Here is a 22,167-nt window from a genome sequence, read left to right as displayed (position 1 = left end):
TGAAAGGGTGTAACTTGATGTAAAATCATCAATAATTGGATTATTTCGTATTTTCCTAAACAAATTAGTAAAATATTTCAGAAAATATCTTATCTGAGTCATATTTAATGAATCAGATGTAACATGGAATTTTACATAACACTGAAGATAAGATAAGCCTTTATTCATCCCTCAATGGTGGAAATTTCAGTGTCACATCGCAGCATAGAACAATAGGAGTAGACAGAAAGGCATGCAATAAAACAAACAAATATCTCTTAAAAAAAACAAGAACGAAAAACACACTGAGTGCTGGGTAAAGCTAAGGCTACCACTGTTCAGTTCAATGCTGCACTGCCGGGATGATATACACTGTCGGGATGTAAAAGTGATCAGATAAAGTGACTTCAGCATGAAATGTACTGTAAGTTACTCTGATATTTACACTATGGACAGGTTAAAATATAGTAGGTAAAGTGACTTGAGTTTGCACCATAAGTTAAATTATTGCACCTAATAAATACAGCAGGTAATGACACGATTATTGTCCTGGTTGCTATGGTTACCACAGTGCTAGCAGTATTCATTGTACACTCTGACAGCAGCCGGGAGAAACGATCTGCATAGATGTAAGTTTAGCCAGGAGGTCAGGCGGCTCTGACCCTTCCTGTAAAGTGCGTCCGTGTTATGAGCCAGCGCTGCCATGTGCCTCACTATTTGTTCTCTATGACAATCTGCTCCCCTTATATACCTGGAGTTCACAATCATCAATCGCAGTTAGTTTTTAGAGAATTTTGAAATGAAGTTTGAGGAAATTTCCATGTGTCTTTTTCTTGTACGCAACGTCAGTCACAGTCATATTTTTGTTTTCATTCAAAAACAGAACCATCATTTTGACCTCTTAGAATAGGTCAAGGTTCACCATCTTTGAACTTGTCCAAGGTCTGTGTCCCAAGAATGTTCCCAGTCGATTTGAAGGCCCTGGCAGTAAGAGGACTGGACTTATGCCGAACATAGACAGATACAAAGCCTCCGCAATACCCGATGGCCATATTTTGGCCCCAGGTAAAAACTAAAATAAAAACGATAACAGTATGACTCACATGCGTGAATGCGGGCAGGTCCATGCTGTACCCTGGGTTCTGCCTCAACCACTCGATCAGGCCTTTGCTGGCTGCTTCTCTGTCCACAGCCACAATCTCGGGCTGCGGGGGAGTCTGGGTGGGTGTGGGTGTAGATGAGGACGAAGGCGTGGGAGGACCTGCGGGTCGCTCTGAGGGAGACGGGGATGGTGAGGAAGTGGAGGAGGAGACGGAGGAGTGGCTGATCACCTCCACTCGGCCCTGCAGGAAGACAGAGAAACACAGACTTTACACAGAAAGGAAATTATCTGAGGACAATCATTTTCAGAGCTGGAATTTCACGAAATTTCCAGGTTTCCCTATGTGGAATGCAATGGTGTTTGGATCAGACAATGTTGCATCGATGTGGTGGAACTTCTGACAGGCCGCAGTGAAAACACTAATCGTCACCACGGTAAACTGTTGGGGTTAGCTTAGAATATGCAGTTACGCTAACAACAGTTAGCATGTTCCTTGTTAGGCAAATGCATTGTCGATGCTGCAGAATTCAAGATTGTTTACAGAGGTGACATTCCTAAATGGTTCGTACAAATACATGACACACAATTCAGAGTCATACATACAAAACTAACAGCAAACAGAACAAACTAAAGGATAAAATCAGAAACAATAAAAAAAATGTACACAAATGGGCATCGTCAATGCTATAGCCAAAAAGAAGTCAGTATTTCATAGTACGACTGGAAACAAGGAACAAGCAGGTGGGAGGAGCTTAAACGGATGATGTTCAAGGTGAATTTTGCCCTTAACACTGTTCTTAACCTTTTGCAGATAACAGGTGTCATAAAGTCCCAAAGAAATAGTAAAATGCTAACATGTCCAGATAAACGCTGACTGCATTCTGGACTAGTCTATTTTTTCCCCAAAAGGTTATTTTGGCTAGGCTGTATGTCACCCCCCCACCCTACCTCATACACAAACATAAGCTTTGCGTCTGCCTTCACCCTTTCAACCACATGGGTTCTCTGTACGTTGTTCTTTTAATGTGTTTTGTTATTGTCTTTATTGTTGTTCATCTGTGTGCCAAATAAATTCCTACATTCAAATTATTGCAATGATACAGTATTAAACTGTGATTGTATTTCATGTGTACAGCAGGTAGTTGAGTGGATCAGGAGCTAGTCTGCCAATATGTAGACTGAGGTTCGAATCCCACTCACACTACATAGCTACGTCATTGGACAAGACATTTAATCTACATTGTCTCAGTCCACCCAGCTGGGGAAGAAGCCTGTGTTGGACTGGTGCCCCGTCCAGGGGGAGTAGATTCTCTTCCGTTTAACCCTACAATCAGGAGATAAGCATCAGCACCTTGGGGCCCATACAGGACTTACTTCTTATTTCACGTGTTTATGGTTAACTGTAAATTACTGTTAATTATTTTCTACCCTGCATCAATCAACTAAAGATCTACAGAACATTTAACCTCTACTGGCAGAAGGCGGTGCAAGTAGCATAATCATTCTTGTCCATCTTTGTGCACAATGTCTCAAAAAGTAATGGACCCAATTTGACAAATTTTTTTTATGGATGAGGTCTTCGGGTCATAGAAAAGTTGACCCGCTTTTGAAAAAAAAAAAAAAGGGATCTGAACCTCAGGTTTTTCATTTAATTTTCAAAAAGTTGAGTTTTCAAGAATATGTCCTCACCCTTGTCTGTTGATGGACACTAAAAGTAAAAAAAAAAAAGTGAGGGACAGATCACTAAAATTTTATCAACAGATGGTACTCTGAGCTATGAACATTTGAGGGAAAGTTTGTTAGGAATCTGTAACTGAATTTAGCTTTTATTGCTTTTTAAATGTTTTTTCTTGACTTATGACATCACAAAGAGCTGAAAACATTTCAAGTTTAAATTCTGACTGCTCGTCTGTTGACTGCAGGAAGAGCTCAGTAAGAGCTGTTTAGTTGTAATGTGGATCCATGTGATGCCATTATCCACTGAATCCAACAGTCCGTTTCTCAGAGTCGAACATCCAGGTATTTATCTGTCTTTCCTATTAACCCACCTGTGTCTCTGGGAGCTGTAGTCCTCTCGTCTTTGTGTACTCCGAGTAGAGTGCATCCACGTTTCTCCTCCTCCCCCTCCTCCTCCTGAGAGAATCTTCTCCACGCAGGCTCCCGTTAACTATTTGCCCCGTCACAGGGTGGATCAGCCCAGCTTGTAGGATCCCGGCCATGTCAATTCCCACAGCCCCTGGTAAGGGCGCCGTGATGGGAGGCGGTAGCTTGTGACTGCTACCTGCACTGGTCCCGTGGTGGCCAACTCCTGGTGCAACTATAGGTTCACCTGTCCCAATACTACTGGTGGTGGTGGTTATTTCCCCCGATGACTTAGTGAGATCAATGGCCGCCTCTTGCCAACCATTAATCAACATGGCTCCTGGACGATGAGAAGGTGGCGCCACTACTGCCACGTTCTCACCACTGGAACTTGCAGTAGCAGGAGTGTGGCAGGACGATGTCGTTTTACCTGCTAATACTTTGGCAGCGACTGCAGCCGCAGCGGCTTCGTAGTCGAAAGACCTCCGACCTCCTGCTCGTTTAAGTTCAGGGAGGAAAGGAGGAGCCACCAGTCTCTCCTGTAAGAGAGGCAAGGAGGTGAGGCGCCATGCTCCGCGCCCACAAGCGCCACCCCGCGGCATGTACTGTCAGGGTGGACAGGGTGGGTGAGGGATAGACAGGAATGGGAGAGACATGATGTCTTCGTTAAACATATACATGGACCGACACAACACAATGACAGCTGTCAATCAGACCTGGGTACAACTATCAACCCAAACCAGACTTACTGAAAAGGATTTATCATCTCTGAAACTATGATGAAATTTTAGCCCATGGTGACAAACGTAAGGGAAACTCCCCCAAGATTTTGTTTTTATTTTACAGGAAGAAACCTTAAGCAGACCAGACTCAGTGAGGTGGCCATCTGCTATGGTTGGCCTATCACGTCAGGGCTCAAACCAACAAGCAGTCACTTCAATGAGTAGCAAATGTCTTGAAGAAAAACTGAAAGTCCAGCAGGTGTGGAATAAACTCCTGGATAGCTCTATCATGAATGATTAGATTCTGAATTCAAATGCATTCTGACTATATCAAAACCTTTAGAAATGAGGTCACTTTGATGACTGACACATCTTGGCTGGCTCACAGTCAGAGCCAGAAAATTGTCTTAAATCAAAGACTGAGATCTGACCATCAACACACTCACAAATACACCATCACACTCATCCAACCTATGAGGAACCCAGTTGACAGCAACGGGTGAAGTGTGTTCTTCAGGAAGGATCATGTGTTCAAACTCTGGACAAAATATGCCTGACAAGGATGTTGGCGAATCAGGACGCAGTATGGCTTAAATAAGAATGTATTAACAGCCTAATTAACCCTTGTATGGACTTCAATAAGGTAGTCCAATGTGGTGTGGACAGGCTCCCACAGCTTTGTAAATGAAATATGCCGATTGCCGTCCATGGTGCCAAAAACAGCAAATAAATAAATTCTCCCCCACTTGTTTCTACAAATCCAGGTTCCTTTAAGAACGCTGTAAGAATGAACTGTGTGATCATGTAAGCAGTAAGAAATTAGTGGGACACTTTATGAACATAATCAAACAGAGTGAAGTACAGACTTGAAAATGGCGCACTTTTTCCTTATTGTGACTGCGTCCCTGTTGCATTCATCAAAACTGTCAGGATGCAGCAAGTTCTTCCTGGCCTAAACTCACTAATGCAGTCAGTTTCTGTGAGACTCTGACTGACACTTTGTTTTTTGTTTTTGTTTTTTCAGTTCACGCTGCCATTGGGAATAACAATTATATTTGACCGTCTCAGTTATGTTCCTGCTTCTTCTGTCCATCTTTTTCCTTTGCCTTCACTTATGGATAGTTAGAATGGCCACAGCGGATGTCACCTCACTGAACTGGGTCGGCTAGAGGTTTCTTCCTGTAAATGAACAAAAATGGCTGAGGGAGTTCTTCCGTCACTACTACTGCCCGTGTGCTTGCTCATGGGGCGCTATACAAGACTTAATTCTTGCATAGTGCTTTGAGGAGATTTATATCATTTGTTTGTGTATAATAAAATAATAACTAGTATGTCTAATTAAACCTATTTTTGTTGATTTTCCTGATATTCTTTTTTTAACCATGAAACATTACATTAAAAATTGTGAAATTTCTAATCTGAGGCAGAAATCAAATGGTGTTGAGATTTCAAATAACATGAAGTGCAGCTGCTAATAAAAGCCAGGTGAAGAAAATGCTGACTAGAATACTATTTGCTTACTTAATTAAAAGCTACTTTTTCGATCACAGGCCTGGGCGATTATGTGAGGGAAACGTTTTGAAGTACTTACCCAAGTCTGACATCAACATGCAAAATATCAGAACTACACATTACAGAGATGGATTAACAAAACAATGATATGGACTAGAGGTGCCCAGTGCTACAACTCAGCTTGTTTCTGAAAAGATAGTGAGAGCTGCTTCAGCACATTTGTTGTTTGAGCTATAAACCTAAAACACAGTAAAACGTTATACAGCAAACCCTTACGTCCACTGCATTTGATTCACATTAAGAACATTTTCTTGAGTATAAGACCACAAAATAAAAAGTACTCAAATAAGAAAAATCTACGTTCTACAAACTGGACACCACTTGGATGGACCATGACATGAGATAATGGAGATACATGTAGATGACAGATACAGCAGGAGTTCATTTATTCAAAAAGTCATAGCAACATTCTCACCTTTGGCAGTCTGGTGAGAGGAGGTGGGATGGAGAAGCCCAGTCCAGGATTGGGCTGTTGAACTCTGGTCTGGCCTCCTGCCGTGGAGGACAGGAAGCTGGTTCGGTGGTGGTGCTGGGCTAAGCTGTTGGCCAGACAGGAGTTGGCGGCCAGTGAGCTGGGTGAGTCGTACTGCTCACTTGATGAAGGCCATTTCCCCTTCAAGATGGCGTGGCAGATACTATCCAGACGGTTGATTATGACTCGATCCTACAGCAGCAAAACACTGAACTCTTACAGTATTCCACAAGATCAAACACACGCTATAGTACTGCACAACACCTCAAATGTAACTTCCTGTGCTCCGTCAGTTATTATATTACCAGACCAGAGAGCCTCCACCACAAAATTATTCATCCAAGTGCAAAGGATGCAGCAACTTCGATAAATAAGGACTCCAACCAGTAAGGTACAGTACAGTCGATCTGTCTGGAATATGCAGTTCTCAAAAACTGGCTGACCTTGCAAAATGACCACTAGTGAGGGAACCCACTAAAGACATTTCTGCAAGTGATACGGTGTATCCATAAAGTATTCACAATGCTTCACTTTTTTCACATTTCATGTTACAGCCTTGTTCCAAAATGGATGAAATAAATTTTTTTCACCTCAAAGTTCGACACACTGTAAGTAGCCCATAAATGACAATGTGACAAAAAAAAAGCTTTTTGGAGAGTTTTGCAAATTTATAAAAAAAAACAAAAAAAACTAAGAAATCAAATGTACATATGTACTCGCAGCCTTTGTCATGAAGCTCAAACCTGAGCAAAGGTGCATCCTGTTTCCACTGATCATCCTACAGCTTAATTCTGGCATTCCCAACAGGTCAATCGCGGGCTGGCTTCCAGTCGATCAAATGAGGAGTGAGGAGGGCGTACAATGGCGGAGGCAAAAAAATATCCAAAATTTATCATTTTCATCCAGAGTGCGAGGAAGATTATTTTTTGTTTATTCAAATGGCAAATCAATCTGCCTTATCTGCAATACAAACGTGGCATTACCGAAGAAAGGGAATTTGGAGCGCCATTTTAAGACGATCCACAAGAGCTACGATGCTAGCTTCCTGGCGAAATCACCTCTTCAGCACAACAAGTTGTTTTCACCCGGCCAAATACCACAAGTAAGGCTGCAACCATAGCTTCTTATCGTGTCGACCATGTTCTGGCAAAAGGAAAGAAATCTTTCAAGGATGGTGAAATTGTGAAACAAGCGTTCATGGAAGCTGTAGATGTGCTTTGCCGATTATAAAAATCAGAAGGAGACTGTGTCTGCTATTCAGGTTGTGCAGCTCTCAAGAAATTCTGTTACACGACGATGCGAGTTAATGGCGGAGGATATTGAACGGCAACTGAGGAATGATATTGAGGCAAGTGAGTGTTTTTCCTCTGCAATTCGATGAATCCACTGTTTCTGTGGACGTGGCTCAGCTATGTGTTTTTATTAGAATGGTTTTTGACAACATGCATGTAAAAGAAGAGCTGCTGACCATTTTGCCTTTGAAAGGGCACATGACAGGGACAGATATTTTTCAGGTTTTTATGGAATTTGTTAATAAAAGCCAACTGCCCCTCTACAAACTCATTTCCATAACCAGTGATGGGGTTTTAGCGATGGTTGGACGTACTGCTAGGTTCAAACAGTATGAATCTTTCCCAGACTTCCTGAATTACCATTGCATAATTCACCAGCAAGGGTTGTGCGGGACGATTTTAAATACAGAAGATGTTATGGACGTGGCCAACAAAATTGTTTGTTCTGTTCGAGCCAGGAGTCTGCAGAGGAGATTATTTTGTGAACAGCTGGAGGAGACAGGTGCAGAACACACAGATCTACTGCTGCACACAAGATGTTTGATGGCTCAGCCGAGGGAAATCAGTGGCTCTTGGATTTAGTCTTTCTTACTGATGACTGACAATAACTGCTCAATAACTTGAATCTAGAACTGCAGGGTAAAGACAAACACATCATGAACATGATCAGCTCCGTGAACACATTTAAAAGCAAGTTACACTTGAGATCAAGCAGGTTGCAACAGTGTGATCTACGGAACTTTCCACACATGGACGCAGAACTTAAGTATCAAGGCAAAGACTGTGCGGAGCTTGAGAGTGCATTTTGCTTCCACTGAGCCTGTTCTCACTTTTCTCTGTTTTCCATTTGGGGAAAATATTGATATGGACTGTATAACATCCACAATATAATCACTCTTCAACCTGGACAGCTGTGCTATTGAGAATGAGACCCTCACACTGAAAAATGATACTGAGATGAAACTCAGAGCAACACCTGGCTTAATGTCCAATTTTGGAATCTAATGCAGAAAGAGAAATACCCCAACCTCAGACAAACTGCACAGAATTTGACTGTGCTTTTTGGATCAACTTATCTGTGTGAATCTGCCTTTTCACACCTGAAAATCACCAAGTCAAAATACAGATCCACCATGACAGATGACCACCTCGCGGCCTGCTTATGGCTGGCAGTCAGCTCCTACTGTCCAGATTACGAGAGACTAGCTGCCTCCTCTCACTGCCAGAAGTCCCACTAAGGTAGGGAACAACTTTTCCAACTTGAATTAAGTATTGTATTATTCGAGTTGTTTGTTGTGTTGTTACAGGCCAGTCCAAGGCATACTTTTGTTTACTCTTTGCACCACGCACATTTATAGCAATAATGTATTATTACTGTTAAAACTTTATATTTGTGCCAGAAAATTGTGTTATTATACTGGTGCACAATAAATTGCGGCTACGCTATGGCATTCAATATGGCTTGGTAGATCTTGATACACTTTAAAAGTAGATCTCGGTTCAAAAAAGGATGGGCACCCCTGGCTTAATTGGAGTCCACCTGGGGTAAATTCAGTTGATTGGACATGATTTGGAAAGATACACACTTGTCGACATATAATGTCCCACAGTTGACAGTGCATGTCAGCGCACAAACCAAGCATGAAGTCAAAGGAATTGTCTGTAGACTTCAGAGACAGGATTGTCTCAAGGCACAAATCTTAGTGGAGCAGATAACTAACAATTGTTCATTTCTGGATAGAAGCACCAAAGTTGGCACAAATACTCCTTAGACATTACTCTTTTGAAAAAACTGAGTAGCCACTTGAATTTTCAGTAGGTGGCCAGGTAGGGGTCAATTGAAGAATTACACAGGGGTCAAAATTTAAAAATGCTCCAATCATATTGAAAGCTATACCACATTATTTGTCTGATCACAACGATACCAAAAAGGTATAGTTTGGACTATCTATGACTGAATGTTATGGAGTTATGCGGTAAAAACAAGAATGGTGACAAAGGTCAATTTCAGTTTGTACAGGGGTTAGAAGTTAAAGTTGCTCCAATTTTGGTAAAAAGTGGTGCAAATTATTGGTTGAATAGGATTAATAAATGAAATAGTTTTGACTGTGCTGAATGCTTGGTCTGCAAGGTAAAGGTAGAGCAATGTCGTGTCCATTGGATTCTATGACATGTGACATATGTTACCCTGTAACATGATAACTAAGTATGCCACATAGTGCAAACTATTCCTTTTTAAAACCCTATTAACTCAACCAATAATTTGCATCACATTTTACAATATTTAGCGCAACTTTAACATCTGACCCCTGTACAAACTAATGCTGACCTTTGTTACCATTCTTGCTGTTTTTACCCCATAATTCCATAACATTCAGTCATAGATAGTCCAAACTAAACCTTTTTGGTATCATTGTGATCAGACAAATAATGTGGTATAGCTTTCAATATGATTGAAACATTTTTCAATTTTGACCCCTGTGTAATTCTTCAATTGACCCCTACCTGGCCGCCTACTGAAAATTCAAGTGGCTACTCAGTTTTTTCAAAAGAGTAATGTCTAAGGAGTATTTGTGCCAACTTTGGTGCTTCTTTCCAGATTTGAAGGATTCCTCTGTAAATATTCTGTTATCTGCTGCACTATCTGGGGAAGGTACAGAAACATTTCAGCTGCTTTGAAGGTCCCAATGAGCACAGTGGCCTCCATCATCTGTAAAAGGAAGAAGTTTGAATCCACCAGGACTCTTCTTAGAGTTCACCATCCGTCTAAACTCAGCGATCGGGGGAGAAGTGCCTTAGTCAGGGAGGTGACCAAGAACCCGGTGGTCACTCTGTCAGAGCTCCAGCATTCCTCTGTGGTGAGAGGAGAACCTTCCAGAAGGACAACCATCTCTGCAGCAATCCACCAACCAGGCCTGTATGGTAGAGTGGCCAGACGAAAGCCACTCCTTAGTAAAAGGTACATTGCAGCCTGGAGTCTGTCAAAAAGCACCTGAAAAACTCTTAGACCATGAGAAACAAAATTCTCTGGTCTGATGAGACAAAGACTGAACTCTTTGTCATGAATGTCAGGTGTCATATTTTGGGGGAAACCAGGCACCATCCCTACAGTGATGCATGGTGGTGGCAGCATCATGCTGTGGGGATGTTTTTCAGCAGCAGGAACTGGGAGACTAGTCAGGATTGAGGGAAAGATGAATGCAGCAATGTACAGAGACATCCTGGATGAAAACCTGCTCCAGGGCCCAGTATCATAAAGCAACCTCATCTTTCAGTCTACTGAAAGATGAGATGTTCTTAGTGGACTACAGTTAGCCACGGAACATTATCCGTCTGTTTACTTCCGGGTTGGTCGTCATCATGAACTATCCAGCCTTTGTTTTGTTAACTGGCTTTATTAACATTTATTAAACTTTTTCCTCAAGGTTTTTGCAAAATTGCTTCATTAGTAAAATTTTACAATTTAAGTGAAATCATTTTGTCTGTCTGTTCCACAATTTCATTGCTCGTCTTGAAAATAGGCTACTTTCATTCTGAGTAATGTGAATAGCATTGTGAGCATTTCTACTGAGGAGAAAACAGCAGCACCTTTGGCCACTCGGAGAAGGAGTAAAGTGCTTTCTCCTGCAGAAGCTGAGCGATGGTCGGCTCCCTGCTGTCGACGCCATCAGCAAGCTCACACAGGGAAACATGAGCAGCAAACTTCAGGCCGCCGGGATAACCTTCCACCATAGGTACTGCCATAAAAAAGAGGACAGGTCAGAGCTGAACAATTTAGTTTGCTTATTAACAAACACTATACGGCACATCCGGAAAGTTTTCACAGCTCTTCACTTTTACCACATTGTTGTTACAGCCTTATTCCAAAATGGGTAAAATAAATTTTTTCCTCAAACGTCTACACATAATACCCCATAATGACTATGTGAAAAAAGCTTTTTGGCCATATAAAAAAAATAAAAAACTAAGGACTCACATGTACGTAAGTATTCACAGCCTTTGCCATGAATCTTGAAATTGAGCTCAAGTGCATCCTGTTTCCACTGATCATCTCTGAGATGGTTCTACAGTTTAACTGGAGTCCACCTGGAGTAAAATCAGTTAATTGGACATGATTTGGAAAGACACACACCTGTCTGCATATAAGGTCCCACAGTTGACAGTTCATGTCAGAACACAAACCAAGCATGAAGTCATTAGGAATTGCCTGTAGACCTCTGAGACAGGACTGTCTCGAGGCACAAATCTGGGGAAGGGTACAGAAAAATTTCTGCTGCTTTGAAGGTCCCAATGAGCACAGTGGCCTCCATCATCCTTAAATGGAAGAAGTTCAGATCCACCAGCATTCTTCCTAGAGCTGGCCACCCGTCTAAACTGAGCAATAGGAGGAGAAGAGCCTTAGTCAGGGAGGTGACCACGAACCTGATGGTCACTCTGTTAGAGCTCCAGCATTCCTCTGTGGAGCGGGAACATTCCAGAAGGACAACCACCTCTGCAGCAATTCACCAACCAGGCCTTTATGGTAGAGTGGCCAGACTGAAGCCACTCCTTAGTAAAAGTCACATGGCAGCCCACCTGGAATTTGACAAAAAGGCACCTGAAGGACTCTCAGACCACGAGAAACAAAATTCTCTGGTCTAATGAGACAAAAATTGAACTCTGTTGTGAATGTCAGGCATCATGTTTGGAGGAAACCAGGCACCATCCCTACAGTGAAGCATGGTGGTGGCAGCATCTTGCTGTGGGGAAGTTTTTCAGCAGCAGGAACTGAGAGACTAGTCGGGATTGAGGGAAAGATGAATGCAGCAATGTACAGAGACATCCTGGATGAAAACCTGCTCCAGAGAGCTCTTGACCTCAGACTGGGATGACAGTTCATCTTTCAGCAGGACAATGACCCTAATGACCCTAAGCACACAGCCAAGATATCAAAGGAGTGGCTTCAGGACAACTCTGTGAATGTCCTTGAGTGGCCCAGTCAGAGCCCAGACATGAATCTGATTGAACATCTCTGGAGATATCTGAAAATGGCTGTGCACCAACGATCCACATCCAACCTGATGGAGCTTGAGAGGTGCTGCAAAGAAGAATGGACAAAACTGCCCAAAGATAGGTGCACCAAGGTTGTGGCATCATATTCAAGAATACTTGAGGCTGTAATTGCTGCCAAAGGTGCATCAACAAAGTATTGAGCAAAGGCTGGGAATACTCATGTACACGTGATTTTAGTTTTTTGTTTTTAATAAATTTGCAAAAACTATTTCATGTCATTATGGTGTGTTGTGAGTAGAATTTTGAAGGGAAAAAATTAATTTACTCCATTCTGGAATAAGGCTGTAACATAACAAAATGTGGAAAAAGTGAAGTGCTGTGAATACTTTCCAGGCGCACGGTAAATAGGGTAACTGTCTTAAAATCACACATATATAAAAAAATTAATAAAATGATAACAAGCAGCCAAGCAGGCCTTGAGCCACCAGTTGATTAACCCCATAAGCTCTAGAGCCTATTTCACCAAAATCACATACCCATACATTATGATTTATTTCTCAGCTTGTACAAGGTCAAAAATGCAAAAGTTTGGATCAGCTAAAAGACAGGTCTGTGGATGCAAAAAAAGAAAAAAGAAAAAATGAATTCTGATTTATGTCTATTTGCTTGGCGTTTCAGCTGTGGTTAGTTGATATGTGACTGAAATGGATACTTTTGTAGAGGAGACTTCACTTGACATTTTGATGCATAATACATGTATGCTGGTGTCAGCATTGGTTAGTTATGAGTGTTCAAATGTTCCAAAACAGGGCAAGTCCCCAAATTTGGGGACTCTAGGGTTTAAGAGGTTAATCCAATCAGTTCATCGATTGACTGGCTTGAAGTTGTTCAACAAACAAAAATGTCTCAAATCTGTACAGAAGTATAATATATTTTAAGATTATACTTTTAACTTAAATGAATGTGACATTCAGATTATTATACCCATACCAGCCAACCACTGATCTCAGGAAACTAATGTACCCATAATGAAATGCGGCATGCGTGTCTAAATGCTAAAACCTTAAAAAGTGCATTAGTGCATTACTTTAAAACTAAAACATATAGCTGATATTTTCACTTTGTAAAACGACAGACGCAATGTTAATTTTAACAATAGTCTGCAAATAGTGTAAAATTATAACCATAAGTCAAAACTGTCTGCCTGTGCATGACTCCAGTGATTTGACTGGCAGGTCTTTATGGTGTGAAGAAAAATTATCTTTTTTTTTTTCCTCTCTCCTTTCTGTCTGATCACCAGGTCTCTTTTGCTGAGAGAAGGCTAATCTGAGACAGAAGCGCTGAGTCGTTGTTGTGTCAGTAGCTGCCGTGTACTGAAGTCAATACTGAAAGTTATCGGTTTAGCTTTTATCTGTAACTTCCGCTAAACTTTTTAGGGATTTATCAGTTTCACTTTATAAAAGTTAACTTTTCATTTAATGGATTAACGGTTATCGAAGCTAACTTTTTGGTTCGCTGTGCCCACCACTGCTGACGCGCAAATGCATGTAATCTATTTTAATGTCCCACTTCTGGAGGGCAAGAGACAAAACCAATAATTTCTAAAAAAAAAGTTTAACTATTTAGCGGAACAGATTATAATGAGACTGTCTTCTTACCAGGTGTACTGGGCCTTTCCTCCTTGACATGCTGTTTTACCACTAGCCTTTCTGAGGAGTCAACAGGCCCCTCGGTCTGCTCCAGCTTTGGCGTTAGGACTGTGCTGTCTGCCTCCAAAAGCTCCTGCTTAGTCTCAGCTTTAATCTCAGGAAAAACCGTGAACTCAACACCTTCTGGCTTAACCTCAGTTTTCATCTCAGAGCTGTCTGGGAAGGCTGTGAAATCCAGACCTTCTGGCTTGGCTTCAGGCTTGACTCCAGATGTATCGGGACACCCGACTAGCTTTGAACCTTCTGCTTTGGTCTCAGTCTTAAAATTGGCTACTTCAGAATAAGCAGTAAACCCAAGAAGGACTGGTTTTACCTCAGGTTTAATCTGTGCACTATCACAGTAAGGTCTTAAATGAAGGATATGTGATTTATTGTCAAAGTTCTCAGACTTCATTGGAAGGTTTAAACCTTCAGGTTTAGCATCCAGTGATTCTAATTTGACAGTATAACTCAATTCCTCAGCTTTGGTCATGAGGCTTTCTGATTTAACAGAGTATGAAAGAAATTTTGCTGGTTTGACATCAGAGCTATCAGGGTAGACATTTGGTGTTTCCTCAAACGTTTCAGTTTTAGTCTTGATTGCAAGCACCAGGTGCTCAGGGTTCTTCTTGGTACAACTGTCTGCAAGGCTAGAAATGTTCTCTTTGGACAGTTTTGTGGCTATGCCGTTTGTTGGTATACTAGGGGCAATTAGTTTTCTGTCACAGCTATCTTCAGGGACACTGAGATGATCAAACAAACCGCCTTTGTTGTCTAGATCCAAGGATGAAGTTAGAGCTTTGTTCTTACAGACTCTGCTTTCAGTTAAGTTTAAATCTTGGACTATGTCATTGCAACTTTCCTGATCAATGGAGATTTCCTTTTTGACTCTGGCTCTGGTGTTTCTCTTTGGGGTGTTTTCATCAGGATTTGACACACCAGCAGGCAATGAGATGGTTGAGTAAGAGGATTGTGCGTATTCTGAATAAATGTTCTCCAGTTCCATCTCATCTGATTTGACCTTGATTTGTTTCAAAGCATTTTCTGCTGGGTCATCACAAGGTTGTACCATTGGAGCATCCATAAACGAAACATGTTCCACCTGCCCTTCTGTTATCTCATCCACTTGATCTGCACCTACTGTGCAACACAATGAACCATCTTCATTAGAATTTTCTGGCATAGCTTCTGGCAGATCATCTCCAGTTGTGTTTCTAATCAAGCTTTCAGTGTCAAGAGAATTCTCCATACTGTCTTTCTCAGTAGTGTGATACAAAATCAACTCATCAACCTCCTCCTCAGGTTCTTCAATGGACCCAGGGCATTCAAAGCCATCCTCCTGCTCCAACTTGCTAAGATAAGGTGCGATGCCTTCTGTTAAATTCTGTTTTTGCTTTAAGTCCTCAAAGCTCTCCCGAAGTGCTTGAGACAGCTCATTTGAGACATCCATCCCCTCATCTTGTTCGTCCAGGTCTGGTTCTGGCTCAATCCCATGAATCTGTGGCACATCCAAGGGTTGATTAAAGGCTTTCAAACTTTGGTCAGCACCTAAGAAGACAGAACACCAATAAATTACAGTGTGTCCTATAATAAGTCTCTGCAATGGACATTATGGTCTGTCCAAGGTGTATCCCAACTCTCACCCAATGACTGCTAGGACTGGCTGCAGCTGCCCCGTGACCTATAATTGTAACGAGTATAGAAAACGAATGTATGCAAGACGTTAGGCCCACTGATGCCAGTGCTTGTCCCCAGATTCAATAGCTTAAACTGGATGAGAGTTTTTGATTCCCATTATGGGACATACCACTGGGATAGACTGTAACCACCCTGTGACCCTGAACTGGAATAAGTGAGTTACCAGGATGGATGGCTGGATGGGTGACCAGTCCATCAACCTCCCCAACCAAGGCTGGTACCCATTTACAGCTGGGTTGACTGGGACAAAACAGTTGTCTTGTCCAAGGACACGTACATATCACAGGAATGAGAATCACACCCAGGTTTATATGCTGCCAGCCCAACTCCCATCCATGGAGTCATCTGCTCTGTGAAGTGACTTCACTCAGTAAAGGTAACGAAGAAACTCTCCATTTTCAATTGTACATTTAGTTTTTCTATATAATTTTTTTTAAAGACCTCCATACAGCAATGTTTTTGGCCACCTCTTAACATACATACATATGTACAATAACAATAACGGCTATATTGTATTATTATTATTGTTATTATTACGCTACATTATTTTAAATGAGAGCTCTTGGCAAAATTCTGGTGTACCTACATTAATTCTACTGTATTTGCATTAATGGTAACTGTCCACCAGGTGGAGATATTTCATAATTTCGAGAACTTTGCCACACAACGGCCAACCTGTTGCTTTTAGTATTAGATCTGTAAAATTTTGATCAGCGGTGGTTGCCATCTAGTACCCAAGGTGGTTCAGTGAATACAGCAAAGCACGGTAGCAGCGCATGATCCCAGACTTGATTTTCCTTGCTCCATTGTGCAAGTTGAAGTAAACAAAGTAACACACTGAACATGTTTCTGTGTAGGCTCTCAGTTGTCCAGGTGGTTTCCATAGTAGAGAAGCTTGAATCTTCGACTGGACGGGGTTGCTTGCTTGACGTGAGGACGTTTCGCTTCAAATCACAGAAGCTTCCTCAGCTAAAATTCTTGCTCTGGTAGTATGACTTCTGTCTTGACTATTGTAGAGAAGAATAAACCAGAAGCCAACAAAAGCTGGAATTTTTAACCTAACCAGACCCCTCCTACTGAGAGGCAGACTGCTATAGGCTAGTGACTAAACAATAGTTCTAATTAGCACCTATTGTGCTCTAGTTAGTGCTAACTAGAGCACAATAGGTGCTAATTAAACTACTACAAAACAAGCCGACATTTTTGTCTGAGACGTTTAAGATAGTGAAACTTGCACTGTATGTAGGACATTCGACAATGCACTGAATCTGATGTTACCACATCTAGAATAATTAAAATTTTTGGGACAAATCACTGATTGTGCATCTCACAAAATAATGTACAGTCCAAAAAAAAAAAAAAAAAAAAAAAGAATGAAATGAGATGAGATGAGATGATGAACTGCTGTTAGTTAAACTATGAAAATCAAAGTCGATTCAACAAAATTACTAATGGAATAAGAACACTGTGTATAACACCACTTACATTTTGTTTAAACTGATTTTACACAAATCATCATGGCTTTACTAAGATGTTTAAAAGCCAGAGGGTCACTAAACCCTGTAACGTACCTCTGTCTTCATCACAGCACTTCTCATGTAGAAACTGATCCCTCCGTTTGTCCACTTTGTTATCTACAGCCTCCTCCTGCTTGTCATCAAATCCAAATCCATCGCCTCCTTCCTGGTTGTCGTCTTCCTCCTCCACAGGGTTGGTTAAGCTGTCAGTGACATGCGTGTGCTTCAGCCTATCCCGTGGCTCGGGGGCAGTGATGTCAGAGAGAGAAAGCGGAGGCGGCGGGACATACGGTGGAGGCGGGCTCGCAGACAGGTCGGTTTGATCTGCGCTGGCTTCCTCGCTCACACCAATGTCCTGATAAAACAAAATAAAAGTCCCAAGTAACGTTAGTTGAAACATTAAGATGTTTTGTTTTTCTTATTACTGTAAGAAAATTGTACTTTGAAGAAATACATAATCCTACATGAGTAAACTGCAGGTTTCTGAGCAGACTAAACCTTCCCACGAATAAACTGACCTATTTAAGAAGTTTTAAGACAAACGTACTGTAGAGGTGAACTTCTTCCATTGAGGCCGTTTAACAGTTTGCTCCCCAAATGCGAATATAAGACATGTTTTCAGTTGGCTAAAGGGAACGAGACAAGAGTTGAAGGCTCACTGTGAGACAGTCTGAAGTCTGGCTTTTGTTAGTGCTGTCAGTTGGTGCAGGACCCTGATCTAAAGACACACGATGAGTGTTTCCTCCATCTTCATATTTCTGCTCTGCAGTCTGTTACAGTTGAGTATCTGTTAGAAAGCTGCAGCTCTTATCAGAACCAGTTATATCAGGTCTCTTCTATTTATATCTCTGACTAACTCCTCCATTCACTGCTGCGATTTACTTTTTTCCAGAAGAAAAGAAAACGAAGACTACAGATAGCCTCAAAATCTTTGGCTTTGAGCCACAAATTTGCAAAACTAGACACAGATCCTTACTTAGCTTCTGAAGAGCTGGAACAAAGACATCCCCGAGTTTGCAATCAATAATCAATGAACAAATAGTGCTGAACAGCATAGGATCCAGAACACATTCTTGATGCATGCCAGAATTCACAGGGAAGACGGTGCCGACTCTGCCTCCATGGTGTACAGCACTCACAGTGCCTGTGCGTAGACAGACCATAATGCCCTGAATATTCTCCCACAAAGCAGACTGAGTGGTGAAAATCAATGTAGGCCCCAAAGGAACCATCCTTGAAATGTCTGTTCAAGGATGGCTCTGCTTGCTGAGAGGCAACCAGCTGTCAATGGATTCTCCTGAGAATGACCCCTCTATTACACAGAAGAGGGCGAAATTTGTGTAGTGATCTCAGTCCGTCACTTTGCTCTGTGATGTCATGTTTCTATTGCAGGCAAGAAAATTACCATGTTGGCTTTTGAGTAATCCTGCAACCAACCAACACAGTACCAGGTACAAAAATCACAACATCCCTGTAGAGGGGACACACACACACACACACACACACACACACACACACACACACACACACACACACACACACACACACACACACACACACACACACACACACACACACACACAGTCAATCAGTTTTCCTAACGTGGTCCCACTGACACCATTAACAAACACATGATATCTACTCTCTGGCTTTTTGTTACCTGAGGGGGTTGTGAATTCACAGGCAATGTTCAAAATGATAACCTTTAAAACTTTCCATGATCATCATTGTTATGGCAGAGGATGCAGAAACAAACCTTAAAGAGCATATAACTTGATGACAATGGCTCCACAGTGTCTCCTGCTGAGGGGTTGGAGGGGGGTGGGAGGCCCAAACACTCCTCCAGAGTTGCACCTTCCTCCTCTCCTCTATCTCCCCCCTGTGCCTCCTCATCCTCCTCCTCCAGGAAACCAGTCTCCAGGGTGGAGGGACCCAGGATGGGATCGGATTCGTTAAACATATGGTGAGCTGGACTGGAATGATCCGTGCTGTCCCAGGGAGCCTGCAGGAAAAGAAGAAATGAAGCTTTAAAGTGCACGTCTCTGGGAAATGAGCTTGTTATTCTAAATAAATAAAGACATGAAAATATTGATGTATTGTGTTTTATTTTTGGTGCCATATATCCTGAGAAATGAAGTCATAAACACGGGAAATTAGTTTGATCCCATCTGCTGCTGACAGATGGGATCCAGTCAGAAAATTTGACTTTGGTGGCATCATGTTTGGAAGGACCGCCTCCAAAACACAATGAAACAAATGAGAAAACCAGAATTTTTTTGCAGCTCAAAATCTGTGTTTTTTTTTTTGTTTTGTTTTTGTGGACTCTGCCAGTAAATATGTTGAAATGATTAACAGGTGTATTTTGGGAGGGTCCATCAAAACCAGTTGTGTGATTTTCCAAAGGATAAGATTTTTGAGTTTGAAGTGGCAGTGTTTTGTACATGCATCCTGTAAAGAGTGGAGAAATTATGTGGAAATGTGCTTTAAAACCTACTTGGAGCAGGAGTCAGAGTAAGAAGGATTTTATCAGTGTGTGTTTAAAGGTGGGAACACAAAAACCTTGAGCTAAAGGGATTCCTGCTGCAATCTTAACGTGAGAGACGTGCCAGGAACACCGGACCCACCCCCAGGCTTTTAATGGCATTACCTGCTTACTGGATCAATGATTGTGAATGGACAAATGCCAGATGGACACAACGCAAACACGACAATCAGTGATTGGACCTTGACTGAGAAACATGTGTCTTCCTATAATTTGGATTATTTTGACAAGAGATAAAGACTTTAGAACCAGAGCAGCAGTGATTCCACATGGTTGCTGTGTGCGAACACAGAAGGAGAACTGAGCAGGATGCGTCTCTCAGGGTATGTATTTATGATACTTTGTGCTTTTCAATCTTATTTAAACGTATTTGATGTGGGGGTTTTTCTAAATACAAAAAGCAACCTGGATTGACGTGTGGTCATAAGCCAGAGCTAAGTGGCTTCCTGCTGCTCCCATCTAAGTGGCGGCAGGAAGAGCGGTATGACCTTCAGCTTGCTAAAAGTCAGTCCCAGAGGTCACGATCGCAGTAAAAGAAAATAAACGTGTAAAGACTTTAAAACGTTCTGTTCTTCCTTAGGAGGAAACACAAAGATTCATGGTATCATAAACAAGTGTCGTATACAAAAACAAAAGAAGCTTAGGACCATCGACATCTTTGGGGAAGGAAGGTCCAAAGTAACACCTAGAAAATAAACCTTTGTTCTAAATGTCCAAGAGAACCTCAGAATCACTTGACAATATCTCAATCTAAAGAAAATTAAATGCTGGTTACTTATATGAATATTGCTTCATACCTAAATTGACTTTTTTTTTTAAGCTGTAAAACTAGCATGCACCTGTAACTGATCCAACTCCATGGATGGCGCCATCAACCCCGTTTCTTCCGATGACCCCTGTTCGCCAACAAGCACATCACTCCGCAGCTTGGAATCCAGGTCTGCTGCCCCGACTCCATAGGAGTTGAGCATGCTTTGACCTCCAGCAGCAGAATTAAATGGGAACCCGTTGAAGGCGTCCTTTGATGCCTTTCCTCCGTGTAAAGCATCAGACGACATGGCGTCGTGCTGCAGTGAACCCAACTCCAGGGCTTCATCCAAAGGAGGACAGTCTAGGAAATCTCCCCGTGAGCCTGACACTATTCCCAAGCTTGGGGAAGCAGAATCGTGAGCACCTACTTCCAGAGGGGGAGGGTGGAGGTGAGGGTGAGAGGATGAAGAGGAGGAGGAAGAAGGAGAAGGAGCAGACAGAGGTGCAGTGTGATGCTGGTGGTGGGAGGGCTGGTGGGGATATTCAGGGGGCTGAGGGGAGTGACGACCGGGTCCTGAGTCGTAGAGACAGCAGTGTGGGTGTGGCAGTTGGGAATGAGACGAGGAAGAAGACGATGAGGAAGAGACACTGGGATGAGTTACTAAGCCAACGTGGTGAGGATGAAGGTGAGAAGGGTGTCCCCTGACGTAGTTTCGGTGAGCCTCCAGGAAGCTCAGCTGGGGGTCATTCAGGATGTAGAAGTCTGTGCGGCTCAAGCCATGGCGTGCTGCCCCAACGAGGAGGTCACGATCATGTTTGCCAGACTCCCACCACACCGGGAGGTAAAGGGAGGGCCGACACAGCTGTAGGCGGGCTGATAGTAACGGGTGACGGAGAACCTGGGAACAGAAGGAATTTCAGACAGGCAAAGCTGACACTGTGAAAACACTCCATCCATCTTAAATACAATGCTTCATAATTAAAGTATCAGTTCCCATCTTGTGTAATGTCAAAGCCTGCCATACTGTGGATGATTGGTCGTTGGTGCCTACTACTATTTGTTATCTCTATTCTATTTATTTGTTATAGCAATGTATGGACCAGAAACCTTTCATAACTTACTGGCTTGTGTTATATATAATGGGACCAAAAGCATGTTTTACATTAACACACACAACATAAATTATATGATTAAAAAGCACAGAATTTTCCAGACTAAAAATTGCGTTTTTAAAGTTGTTTGACTGCTCCTGTGACATATGTTTCGAAGCAACTTATAAGCCAAAAAACATAACATAATCTATGACCACAAGGTGGCCCTGTCTATACATGTGACAAACTGCTACTGTATACTGACTGAATGAGGCATTGTCTGCCATAACCCAAAAAGACGATCTGAATGAGGAAGAACGTGCTGGGTCCTCCTCAAATCATGTCCTAACAAATCATGTTCTCAAACTAAAAGACCATACTCGTGAATAAAGGCGGGGAATATTCTTCAATCTACTTGGTATTCTACTTGTTTTCAGTATGAAGGACAGCCATAATTGCAACAAAGAGGATGGCTAGGCTAAGGTAAGGCAAAATATAATTTTTCAAATAAATAAAGGTAAATGAAAATAAAATGAATGCATAATAAATTTAACATCTTATTTACATTTTATGAGGAGGGCATATGATTAGCTCCGGAATGACGTTTTCATCTGTAAAGTGATGACAAGGAGTTTACTCCTGAGTTCTTTATGTCTTGTACAATAAC

At 41.9% G+C, this 22,167-nt stretch overlaps 1 protein-coding gene across 1 annotated transcript in view; it reads right to left on the bottom strand.

Moving 5' to 3' along the window:
- chd6 (chromodomain helicase DNA binding protein 6) overlaps window positions 1-22,167 on the bottom strand; it is a 255,681-nt gene that overhangs the window by 5,065 nt on the left and 228,449 nt on the right. Inside the window, exons 36-43 of the mRNA XM_034165956.1 lie at window positions 20,498-21,307; window positions 18,873-19,118; window positions 17,171-17,471; window positions 13,872-15,449; window positions 10,810-10,958; window positions 5,873-6,121; window positions 3,130-3,768; window positions 1,083-1,322 (exon numbers count right to left, since the gene is read on the bottom strand). Coding sequence (XP_034021847.1) covers window positions 1,083-1,322; window positions 3,130-3,768; window positions 5,873-6,121; window positions 10,810-10,958; window positions 13,872-15,449; window positions 17,171-17,471; window positions 18,873-19,118; window positions 20,498-21,307 — 4,212 coding nt within the window. The remainder of the gene's footprint in view (window positions 1-1,082; window positions 1,323-3,129; window positions 3,769-5,872; window positions 6,122-10,809; window positions 10,959-13,871; window positions 15,450-17,170; window positions 17,472-18,872; window positions 19,119-20,497; window positions 21,308-22,167) is intronic.

Source organism: Thalassophryne amazonica, chromosome 3, assembly GCF_902500255.1.
Source record: "Thalassophryne amazonica chromosome 3, fThaAma1.1, whole genome shotgun sequence".
Taxonomy (NCBI): domain Eukaryota; kingdom Metazoa; phylum Chordata; class Actinopteri; order Batrachoidiformes; family Batrachoididae; genus Thalassophryne; species Thalassophryne amazonica.
Note: the sequence above shows the minus strand (reverse complement) of the source record. Positions and strands in the feature narration are given on the sequence as shown.